Source organism: Trachurus trachurus (assembly GCF_905171665.1).
Source record: "Trachurus trachurus genome assembly, chromosome: 16".
In the NCBI taxonomy this organism is placed as follows: domain Eukaryota; kingdom Metazoa; phylum Chordata; class Actinopteri; order Carangiformes; family Carangidae; genus Trachurus; species Trachurus trachurus.
Window position 1 is genome coordinate 16,940,724 of NC_139902.1, and position 12,590 is coordinate 16,953,313.

At 39.6% G+C, this 12,590-nt stretch overlaps 2 protein-coding genes across 3 annotated transcripts; one reads left to right on the top strand and one right to left on the bottom strand.

Annotated features, from left to right (window-relative positions):
• Positions 1-530: 530 nt before the first annotated feature.
• On the bottom strand, positions 531-8,928 carry plekha8 (pleckstrin homology domain containing, family A (phosphoinositide binding specific) member 8). Of its 2 annotated transcripts, none has more exons than XM_083990076.1 (13): positions 8,794-8,928; positions 7,858-7,974; positions 7,585-7,740; positions 7,344-7,465; positions 6,922-7,080; positions 6,766-6,806; positions 6,429-6,547; positions 5,125-5,491; positions 4,245-4,330; positions 3,254-3,312; positions 2,755-2,956; positions 2,612-2,673; positions 531-2,313 (listed from the first exon to the last, which is right to left on the bottom strand). In XM_083990076.1, exons 1-13 carry the CDS (start codon positions 8,831-8,833, stop codon positions 2,116-2,118), a joined length of 1,728 nt encoding a protein of 575 aa, XP_083846202.1. In that variant the 5' UTR covers positions 8,834-8,928; the 3' UTR covers positions 531-2,115. The 2 variants fall into 2 exon arrangements, with proteins under 2 accessions (XP_083846202.1, XP_083846201.1); XM_083990075.1 differs by having other exon boundaries at positions 6,766-6,809.
• Positions 8,929-9,203: 275 nt separating this feature from the next.
• On the top strand, positions 9,204-10,666 carry fkbp14 (FKBP prolyl isomerase 14). Its single transcript, XM_083990574.1, has 4 exons — positions 9,204-9,517; positions 9,788-9,939; positions 10,071-10,198; positions 10,301-10,666. The coding sequence occupies exons 1-4, from the start codon at positions 9,321-9,323 to the stop codon at positions 10,457-10,459; spliced, it is 636 nt and encodes a 211-aa protein (XP_083846700.1). The 5' UTR covers positions 9,204-9,320; the 3' UTR covers positions 10,460-10,666.
• Positions 10,667-12,590: the final 1,924 nt, after the last annotated feature.

Genomic DNA, 12,590 nt, shown 5'->3' on the forward strand with positions numbered 1-12,590 from the left:
CTACTCTCCCACTCTCAAAGACACATGGTCCACATGGTTTAAGTTGTAGGACGCTGGCTCTATTTTGAGCCGCCACAGGCATCAAGTAGATGAAGTGAAATCAAACACTTTTTCCAACAAAGGGGTTATTTTAGTGCAGGTTGACTGGTGTAGCGTTACAGCTGTGGCACAAGAGGGTTGATGCAAAGGAGGCCACAGGGACAGGAGGCAGGCGGCGGGCCAGCTGTTGGCCCGAGCCAAGTGAAAATCCCTGACCTATGGGCAGGAATCACTGGCATGCAGGGTGCTGTGGTCCTGGCAGAGGACACACTACTGCTGCACATGCAAAACAATAATTTTACATACACAGCAAAGGTATGCAAATGTGTTTCATAGTGCACTTCTGCAGATTTACGATATGGCTTAGTCTTGGATTTATATGATGAACAAGATCAACAAGGGCTTAATAAAGAAACCTGGTTATTCTATTATATTTGACTGTAACAGACATGGACACACACTGAGACATCTTAATTATTTATTGAGTAAAAATCAAATAGCATCTTATGTACATCCTTAGAAAAAAAACACAAATGTTTATAATATTACAATAGCATATTCTCAGGATTAACATTGGAACAGGGAATTTGCCTATTACACCTCTGTGCAGGTTTTGCTGTAAGCATTCCTGAAAACACACAAAAAAAGACAATTTTGAATAAAAGTTAGAAAATACTATGTGGCATGTCTCAGTAAAAAAAAGCCCTATGAGGATGTTCCTGCTTTGTTCGAATGGCTCAGTGACTCTACGGCCACACTTGAAGCTGGCCAGGTGGTGTCTTACCACGCATTTATTTATATTTTATTATTATTGTTGTTGAACTGACATCATGAAATATCAAAAGACAGCTGGTAACAAGTAGATGTAGAACAGTGCATGAACGAGATGTTAAAAAAAAAAGCTGAAATCTTTAAGCAGAATTGCTAATTATCAGAAGCGATGTATTTGAACTCTCACAATCTATTCCCTTTACATGATTAATTTAATTCGAGGTCTTGACCTAGATTCAGTTTCCATTGGCACCTATGTTTCCTAATACATAAAACCATGCAATCAAATAAGCATGCTCTATGGATAGCAATGTCCATGCCTTCACACAGAAGCCAGACTGAAACGATCCCCATGACATTAATGTGAACTTTATAACTTAAGACATAATAAATAGTCATTGTGAAAATGCATAGGTTTGTGCAGAAGATGTCCACATAAATATTCAGCAGTTATCTGTATTTTAACAGATAGACTGTGTTATTTCATTCTTGTGTGCTGTGGTGTCATAGGCAGCGGAGGCTAAAGCCGTTCACATGACACTTCCTTCTTTTGGTCCCGTGGAAAGTCTCTTGATGTGTCAGCAATGTAAAACTAATTCATACACTGTTAAACCTCAGGATTTATATTAAAATCACAGGAAAATAAAATAAAAATGAATATTAAATCATAATGTCAACAGTTAGTGCAAAGACAAACTGCTTGCCTAATAGCAAAAACTTGTGACAGTCTGACATTGTTTTTGACAAATTAGTGCTTTGTCTTAATTGCAGAATCACTTTGATTCGTGAATACAAGGAAACCGGGAAATCTTGATTATAGATTTCTTCGCATCACTTCAAGGAGAATCACAAATGTCAAAAGCTGAAAACACCTTGTGGTTAATGTTGTACCTTCAAACACGTACAGTACATAAAAAAGCCACAATACAGTGACAAAATGCACCGGAAACAAATGTCACCATGGATAATTATGGTTTGGATTCTGCATAACGGGGTTCAATTCCCATACACTGCCGACAGTCTTTTGAACAAGACCTGGAATCTACATTTCTTCACACCATAATGTCTTATTGTTACTTCGTCCTTCTAGGCTCCTACAGACATCAACACCTTCTTCAAACCCAGACCACCTATGGTCGTAGAGTTTAAGAGCGTCTGGAAACACCTCACACTGGGCCGGGTCACGCCCACATTATGCTGTACACAAGATGCACGTGGCATCTGGCACCTTCCTTCAGTAGTCAGACACTACTCTGCCCCTGCGCTCAGGTTCTGTCCTTCCTTGAGCTCTAAGTTCGTTCAGTTTCACACCACCTCGTCGGACTCCAGGTTGTATTCTTCATACAGAGCATCCAGCATGGCCAGCTGCTTCTCCATGGCGGGCAGGTAAACGCCCAGGTCCCTGTGCATGCCGCTGGTGAAGCCGCTCTTCAGCTCGTCGCCCTCTCTGGACACTAAGGCAGCGCTGAAGCTTTGATAAGATGGAGCTGCTCTCAGGGCCAACTGTGGGGGGAGAAAAACAGGTCAAAAACAGACGCTATTGTCTCACTCCAAGGCAAGGCAAGGCATCTTTATTTATATAGCACATTTCATACCAAGGCAACTCAATGTGCTTTACATAAAGACAAAACATTAAAAAAAGAAGCATAAAACAGAATAAAAACAAACAAAAAACTATAAAAAGAGTTAAAAGCAAGAGCAAATAAAAGTAAAATAAAAGAAAATAGATAAAGTTTTAAGTTCTTAAAAGAGCTCAGCCAAGCAGGGATGGACATCAGTGAGTGAGTGAACAAAAACTTACAGCGAACACCCCTCGCACAACCCATCCGTGGTACTGCCGCAGAGTCTTCCCGTAGGCGTTATCTGGAAGGACAAAGAGTCAGACAATGAGGACGCCTGACGGTGTACCTTGCATTAAATGCCATGTGTTGATGTGTGGCCTACTTAGCGCTCCGTGGATGTCCTGTTGTCCTGCGTTGACCTCCGACAGAAACTCTTTGAGGAACTTGAGGCCTCGTCTGAGCCACAGCAGAGCTTCGGTGGCCGAGTTGCGCACGCGGGCGACATCTGTGTGGACTTCATGCAGCACGATGGACTGTAGTGTGGGGAACCTGTCAGGGTCTGAAATCATCTTCTGGTGGATTTTCTAGAGAGGAATACAAGACACACAGCCATGTAGTTACACTAATCTGAACTGAAATGATATAAATATTTATTAAACAAATATTACAATGTTTTATCTTTGTCATACATAGTTAAAAGGAAGAGTAAAGAGACTCAGAAGTCTGATGAAAGTCTGTTAAATCAGAGAGAGCCATAATGTTGTCTCACTGTTGTTACACCATAAATAACTAAAAAGTTTCACAAAATTACCTCATCATTTTTCACTGATAAGCTGTTGATCAGTTAATTGATTACTCATTAAACAAACATGTGCACTCACCTTGATATTTCCAACAAAATCCATTTTAACTGGTGCAAAGACTGTGGACCCCAGTTTGTCTGAGAAGAGAGAATCTATGATCATTTCTTTGTCGCTTCTGAAGTACAGATCCTCAAATGTGTGCCCTACTTTGAAAGAGTGTGTGATGTTCTGACCATTAACAGTCAAAAGTTTTTAGATAAATGATAAAAGAGGCAGCAAAATCCTGTTTAACGAGTTGAAGGAGAGAACCGTCTCTCTTTTACTGGAGATTTAAAGTAGCCACAGTGAGAAAGCAATAAGGGAAAGTAATTTGAACATCTGAGGATAAAAGATAAATAATTTGTGTCTTGCTTTGCAGCAATTTAAAAGCTCATAGTACATGAAGATGTAAGTACAGAAGATTAATCGTTATGTAACGTTATGATTAATTCAACCTCTACTACTATTTAGGACCTGTGCTGATGTTGATCTATATAAAGCACAAGGCTAATATCACCCTGGAGATCGAACATGAGTGAAAAGTGAACACTGTTGTTTCTTTATCTGAAAATTGCTTGTACCATTTTGTAAAATTAAATAATTATTGATGACAAACAACCCTGATAACACTCTGAAAAGTGAAGAGACACACAGAGGCAGGCACTGTGTGTGTGTCTCTTCACTTTTTCTGTCAATCACCATAAAATCCTGAGCACAACTGACATAAATACACGGGTTTTTCAATTAAATGACAGACTACAACATTCTGAAAGACATACAGGTGAAGAAGGAGATGACGAGGAAGGGACAGAAAAGTATGATGATGAATCAGAGACACAAAGTAACACTGTAATTACAGATATGTGAATGAACATGCACAAATAATAGGGAAAATAGAAGAGCAAGATTTAGTTTTCCTTAAGAAGATAATAAAAGGGTGAAATAAGCAGCACAGATGTAAAATGAGCATGATGAGGAAGAGGAAGCGTTGCAGATTGAGATGAGGAGAGGCTGAAAGTGACCGGCCTACCTAATACAGGCACTATTGCATAGCATGAGTCCAAAAACTCTTGTGTAGGGATACCATTGTCGTCGTCCAGTCTTATATCACTAAATCTAAAAAAAAAAGTAGAACAGATTCAAAACAGGAGAATATATTAGAGGGATGTATACCATTTCAATTTTTATTTGATCAAATCAAACAGAAAAAAGAAAAAGGGGTACAAACATCAAAACCAAGCCAGAGAGATGATTCACACAGTGTCATGCAGTCCTTTGCCTGACAATACCTGAGACTAGTCTGCTACCTTGTCTACAACTTCACAGAGTCCTTTGTTTTGTTTTTTTAGTGTTAATATCTTAAAACTGTCTCATTCATTTTAAATGCATATACTGTAGTTAGTAGTGGAATACTGGATGAATGAGACAATAATTTCCTTCACTATAATAATATAACAAGTTCACACTAGTCAGTTGTTCAGTAACACTCTTCAAGATATTAAAAAAAGAGAGTTAAATGTTTGAAATACACAGTGAAATGTTGACAACAACAAAAAAACCTTTACAAACCCAAACATCAGACGAGGGCCTCGCTGTGTCATGTGATCAAGAGAGAACACACTAATATAAAACACTTATTATGACATTTTAAAATATTTTTTAAATTAAAATTTTCCAAACCTGCTGTTATTAATTTATTCTGTGAAACACTGTAATACAGTTAATAATATACTTCCATAAATTTGCAGTTTAGTCAAAGGTGCAGTTGCCCCCCTGAGATAAAAAATACTACATATAGCTTAAACTGGTTTTTATCTTAATACTGTAACCGTGAAATATCACAGATGATGATACAGTAACTTTCATACAGTAACTATAGGATGTGACCTTCCTGAGTGGCATTTTCATACCTGTGACTCATTGTGCTGAAGAAAGTCTCCACCTGCTCTGTGTCTTCAGGCTCTGGTGAATCTCTGGAGGTGTGGCCTTCATGCTGAGCTTGGTCTTGGTCTGTGACAGTCTCCTGCTGCTGCTGCTGCTGAGGGCTCTGGGCAGAGCTCACTTCCTTGTTGTTGTTGTCCTGCTCTTCACTTTGGTCCACTTTGTGCTTCTGCTCTAGTGTCGTCTCCTCTTCGCCATCAGCGACTTCATCTTCCTCGTCCCCCTCTGGCGGCTGGTCGTAGTGTTCGGAGGTCTCGGAGGAATCCTGGGTAGTGTGTGGAGGGGGGTCAGCTTGCTCCTCGTGGACTGAGCTGTTGCCATCGCTTGCTTCGAAGTCTGTACGATACAGCAGAGAAACAAATACACATAAAATATGTTACTAGACCAAGTGTGGCAAAGTGTGAGAGCAGCACTTAGCTACCTACCTTACAAACCCATCACATATACTTTTATTCCCTTGGGGACAGTGACGCAAACATCACACTCACCCGCCTTCCTTCTGTTTTTGTAAATATTGTAATAAACTTCAACACTAGCTCCATCCCCAGATTTTCTATAGATTTTGCTGCACTGATCTCTGTCATGAAAAACAACAAACATTACAGGTGAGTGTCGTAAGATGTGACCAGTTTCAGTGGTGACATCAACCTGCGACACAGCATTAGCATTGTGAAATAAAGAGAAGGCAACGGCTGCAGGGTGTCGACAGATATTCAGCCTGGGTGTAGTTAAGAGTGCAATTGTTTTTTACAACCACTGTTTTGGTTACGGGGGTTTTTACCTCCACAAGTTTTGCATCACTGTAAGTCGCAGTGCTAAACCCAACTATGTTATGTAAATGTTACACAATTAAAACTTTCAAACGATCAAAAAGTGTTTTTATGTCTTGTATTAGCTGCTTTAAAGGTTACTGTACATTTGGTGGACTAACTACTTTCTATATAATATCATACTACCACTTAATTCTCAAATACAAGTGTTAAATGATGTATTGGTCTATTTAGAAACAAACCAGAAAACATGGTTCTTATTTGCCATCACCGGTAGTAACTTCCCATGTGTAAAGGCTTTAGTACTGCTGGGGGAAATGCAATAACGTGACTGGGCATCCATCACTGTCTGCTCGCTAAAAGGCAACAATCTATCCACATTAGTTCAGATGATGTACACACAACAATCAGTTGTTCCCTTTGGTGCTTTGTGGTCTTGACTTTATGAAATGCTCAGGGAACTCAGCAGCATGTGAAGTGAGTGGCTGGAGCTCCTGGTTTACCTGACGGGGAGGGGTGATGCTCTGGTCTGTCCGATTCGTCTGGTCCCTCTGCTCCAGAGTCGAGGCTCTGGTTGTCATGTGCAACTGCTTCACCTGTGCTTTCAGTCAAATCCCTCCACCTGGAATGAAATTGAGTGCAATGTGTTAACGCTGCGTTCGTCTTTTGAACTATTAATTGGACTACTGGATCTTTTCCTTAGCCATAGCGCTGCAGAACTACAACATAAATTAATAGCACAAACACAATATTATCCTGTCAATTGAAAAAAGCTGCAAAATTTCAGCATGTGAGGTGGTACATACATACATACATACATTATTACATATAACAACCTACTTTTCTCCGAGGTTCTGGTTTAAATGATTGACTGGTTTAACCTGCTGGGAGAAAACAGACTTTAGAGGATTACAATGACATGAATTATGGAACTTGATCCATGACTGGTTATACTGCATTGCTGGTATGACAGGTTTGGTAAGAAAAAAAAAGTACCTTCTGGGGTTTGATTGCTGCAACTGGGGGAGATCCCGGTGGACTCTGTGTTACCATATCCGCACTAAAGGTACGATTTGCTATCTGCATGCATTCCTCTAGAGTCTTAAGGAAAGTGGTGCATGTTGACTTCACCATGTTTCCAGTATCTATCCCCGCCTGAAAAGAATTATATAAACATGCACGTTAACAAACACTCCCATAAATGTCCTAACAGGTTAAGTATGTTAATTAGTGACACATCAAGATTTTATAAAAACAAATTTTACCGGTTTAGCAACATTTTCTTCCTCTCTGCTATATTAGTCAGCATTGGCAGATGGCAATCTGATATCTAGTTGGAAATGGGCTACCTTATACTGAGTTTTCACACAAACAACATCTTCTCTTATTTCATCGGCTCATCCAAATGTTAACCTCACCTCTGCTGAGTCTTCAACCTCGTCGTTCTCCTTGATCTTGTTTACTTGTTGTAGAAGAAGGTCACAGTACAATCTGAGCTCTGACATCTTTGTTTTCAGTGCCTCTGTGTTCTCCTGGAGCTCTTTAAAAGGAACAGCACACGAGCCAAACCAACCATTTACAACACTCTTACAGCAGCTCTTAAATGTATAAATGCAAACAGCGTTGTGTCCGATTTGAATGTTATGGCAATTCAAGTACCTTTTTCTCTCTTTGTTCGGTTGTCTGTGAGGCAAGCTTTGGCCGTCCCCAACGCCACCAGCCATTTCTGCCTTTCTGCTGCATTGATGGCTCTGAGGTAAAAGTACTGCTCTCCTGGTATGGTCAGGTCAACTCGTGTGGAGTCAGAGGAATGAACTGAAATGCAGCAGCAAAAAAAAAAAGAAGACAGGCTTGTTAGCAAAAACATTTAACAAGCAGTAGAAGTTTCTCAAACACACATACATTTAACTAAAGGGAGCAAGCAATACCAACCTTGGATTTCACAGACTGAAATTTTGATGCTGCCTTTGCATCCTTTCCAGGCATCTTCTTGGGAGTCGTAGTAAGACAAAGTTCCTCCATCGAGAACAAACCAGCGAGGCTGCCAACCTGAGAAAAACGCAGTTTATATGTTTAGGTCGTTGTTGTTGTTGTTGCTGTAAACATTGCTGCTGAGCTGCTGAGATCAGGAAAACGATTTAGGAGGATGATGGCCAAAGAGGAACTTCTTTCCTCAGGCCATTAGACTCAGCCTGACACCCCCACACTCCCCTGGACAGGATGAGTGTGAAAGAGTGTGTGTGAATGAGGATGAATGCTTGTTTTTATCTACCTCGTACTTTGATATATTTTGCACTTCTGGTTATATTACCTTGTTATTTCTCTTATTCATTGTACTTATATGGTCAGTCTAGGAGCAACCAGGAGACATTTCACTGCATGTTACTCTGTGACTGCGTATGAATGTGACAAATAAAGTGATCTGGTAATCTTGTTTAATGAGTAGGCCTATATGTATTTCAGTTTCCAATATTGGAAAGGGCTTGTTAAAAACGGCATCATCTAACGTTAGCTTCACAAACTTGTAACGTTACGCTGTGCTACCAGCAACAACTAATCAGTAGTTAAATGAGATTATAATGACAGATGGTGGAACTACCACATTTAGTCGGCGTTACCTGTTTAGACTTTAAAAATTAGGCTTACTTCTCCTTCGTTCACCAGCTATCTATCTTAGTTAAGCTCGGACATATATAACTAGTTGATTCAAAGTGTTGCATAAGCTCCGACAGTTGCAGACTGACCGTAGCTAACGCCAGCTTCCACTAAAACTCAATACAACTACGCTATGACGTTGTCATGCTAGCTAGCTGCCTTAAAACGAGCTCTACAGCCGAAAAAAACACAAAGATCGTGTAACAAACTCACCACTAATGTAATTGGTCCACTTATACAGCATTCCCTCCATTGTTTAATTATGTATTTCCGCCGTTCATTACTTGTTTATCATGAGGAGAGATGATGTACAGCTGATTGCATCGACTCCATCGGGGCCCACTGTGTTTTTGCGGAGGAACGTCCTCGGCTTTACATCTCAGCTGCGTAGAAAAAACTACGTAAACTTTTTCTTGAATGCGTCTCTCGAGGCGCTAACGACGTTCCTCCCAGCTACGTCAGAGGGATTTAAGTACTGTGGGCGTGGCTTGTGATGACTGACACATAAAAGAACCAATTAAATGGAAGAGTACATTCAGGGGGCGGGGCTTAGGAATGAATTCATTCAATCGTAGAAGGAGGAGGGTTCAAGCTAAGAAGTGGCTGCGTTTGTTGCTGAAGTTAGCTGCCACGTATTTGGCATTCCTACCATGCATTTATTTTAGTGCGGTATTTTATTTAAAGGGTTCAGTTAGACTTTTTCTTACTTTTGTCAGTAAGTCAGCTAATGTCTATCAAAAATGATTCTTTTTTCTGTTCTCTTGATACTCCCCTCGTTGTTGGTGGGTGTCACTGGGGGGAAACTACCCGAGCCAGAGGTGAAAATCGAAGTTATACATAAACCTTTTATGTGTTACCGCAAGTCAAAATATGGAGACATGCTTCTGGTTCATTACGAGGGATTCTTGGAGAGCAATGGCACCATGTTTCACTCCAGGTAGGCTAACACCTATCTATGAATAATAACAGTTATGCTGCATGCAACATCCAGTCCTTATGCAGGAAAAGTCACATTTGGATTGGAATGCTTGTCATAAATGTATAGATAGATAGATAGATAGATAGATAGATAGATAGATAGATAGATAGATAGATAGATAGATAGACTTTAAAAGTAGAATAAAGTGCATTAATATAACGCGTAATGTGTAGGCCAACATTTCTTTCTCAAAAACAACCTTGATGAATCTGTGTGTATTCTTGGCAGCTGGAAACAGGGGGATAACAATCCAGTATGGTTCACCCTTGGGATCCGAGAGGCGATTAAAGGTTGGGATAAAGGCCTGCAGGACATGTGCACAGGAGAGCGAAGGAAGCTGACAGTCCCTCCATCTCTGGCCTATGGCAAGGAAGGAAAAGGTACAGAAACAGAAACTGCTTCATTCTGTTATGTATAGGATATTGTATATGACATCACATTTCCTCATCCATTTGTAGTCCAACATAACCCCATCTGAGTTTTTATTTCTCTTTAATGTTTTTATTCACAGGCAAGATCCCTCCAAGCAGTACCCTTATTTTTGACATCGAGCTCGTTGATATTAGAAATGGTCCAAGGTCTCATGAGTCTTTCCGGGAGATGGATCTCAATGATGACTGGAAGCTCTCCAGACAGGAGGTGTGAAAGTCCTTTCAACCTTTTCTCTTGTATGAACATTGCTGGTGTATGTTATTGATATTAGTGAATGTATTGTGATTTTTTATTTTGTATGCACTTCAGGTGAAGGAGTACCTAAAGAAGGAATTTCAGAAACATGGATACTCGCCTAATGACACGCACCATGAAGTGATGGTGGAGGACATCTTCAAAAACGAGGATGAGGATAAAGATGGTTTTATATCTACGAGAGAATTCACCTATCAACACGATGAGCTCTAAAGGACTTATTTCAACAACATTTTTTTTTGTTTTTTTTTAAATACCACAGTGCCTTTTGTAGGAATTTCTTCCATGTCTGTTACATGAATTGAAATGATTGTGAACTGGTTACTGAACTGTTTTACCTGGACCTCTTCTTGTTATACACGTTGAACAGTATTGCTTTGTTATTTGAATTTAAGGTTGAACTTGAATGCATCTTCTCCATTTCTCTGTCATTTTATGTTCATTTACATCCATATTTGTTTTCAATGTACATGCACTGATAATGCCACCACAGATCTATTCAGGCTACAGTTTTGGATTGTTATAATATTGATTTCATGACTTAAAAAAAAAAAAAATAAACAGAAATTGTTAGTTATTTGAACTATTTATGAGCTGGAAAATTAATTTGTGTGTTTTTGTGCATGTTGGCCCCAGTCACTAGAGGGCACTATTGTTCTTTAGTTTTGTCTGGTGTTGCTGCTTCTTTTATCCCTTGAAAACAGCTTCACTACACTGCCAGTGGTCCCCTGTTCTCAGTTTATAGCCGTTCTGCTTATGGCAGACCAAATTAACAAAATGAGAGCACAGGCACATATACTGTTGCTTTTTATGGAGATTAAATCATGAGGAAGTTGCACAGTATGCTTATATAATGAAGGTTTGGTTAATTACAATGATGGATAGCTATATCAAAATATGATAGCCGTAAGAGTTATGAAGAAGCCCTATTAAAAAGCCCTGATCAAATCAGACTTAGAGAATAGAGATTTTGTTGATATTGAAGTTGTTTTGGTAAGATCTTCAAAAGAGTCTGGGAAAAACCCTGTTTTGACATCATCCAGTGACCTTTGACATGTTCATAATCGTGTCAAATCACGGTCATTATATATCAAACATCATGTGAGTCGACTCAACTGTAGAGGGGATCACTGGTTATTAAATTAGTTATAAGGATTGCAATGGCTGTTTAAAAAGTGCTAGGATTACAGCATTAGACATTAAACAAGTGCCTTTAATGTAGCTAATCACTAGTTATATATGTAAGTCACATCCTCTACAAGCTTTAGAGCAGGCAGAGCATTAGGAAGCTGTTGCTCAGTGGTGTATCAGCTACTCAGCAGCAGGAAGCTCAGTGTCTCAAAGATCAAGGAGGTCTTTGAGACGAGCTATAGCTGTCATGCTGTTCTCAGTCTTGTCTTCTCTTAAAACCAAATTGCAGATTTGTAAGACTTTGGCTGAGTGAATCTTCACAGTAAATGTAAACATCCCATGTTAAAGTGACACATAGTTGTGTTATGGTGTAGCTGGGATAAAAGTGCATGCAATGTCAATAAAAACTATTTATCAGCATCAAATGTACAAAATATTAGAGTATTGAGTATTAAAGTAACTGTGAGATAGTGGTTATATTGCACAGAGATGCATGAAACTCACACCATGAGTATAGAGCAATGCTGTAGTATATAGAGTGTACGGCTGGTGTGCATTTCAGTTTTGTTGCTATCTTAGCTTCTGCCTTACCATCTTTAATTCTCTAAGCGAATAAGAGAGAGGTGTGAGGAATGAAGCTGTCATGTTTTTTGCAGTCTTGTCCTGCTAAAAGTACATTCTGACCGCGGCTGCTGCACACTGGGGATATTCTCAGGAAGCAGCAGCAGATTTCAGAGAAAGCGACTAACATGTGGTGCAAACACTGTGGTGCAACTATTTCTCCTGAAGAGCACAGCTTGCTTTTCTAACTGCAGTTTGTTTGATATCTGGTAAAATTCCACCATCCTGACGCCTACAGGTAATACTGGACAAGTGATGAGGTGATTAACCAGGCAGAAGATGAATAAGAGATAAGATATTAGGGGTGAAACACCTGGCAAGGATATGGCAATAGCTGTCACAAGATACAAAAGAAAAAGAAAGTTAAACACATAACTGTGATTCAATGTTGTGCAGGTTTCAACTAGTCATCACTGGCAAGGGGTTGTATCACCTTTACTGCTGTTTCATTGTGGTGAGATCATGTTACATTTTTGGGAAAGGTGAAAACCAATGTTTAAGAAAATGTTGGACTGTGGTAACATTACTGTTTTTAAGTCACATTATTTTGAACCTAAGATTTACATCCTTTAATTAATAAATCCTTGTGTGA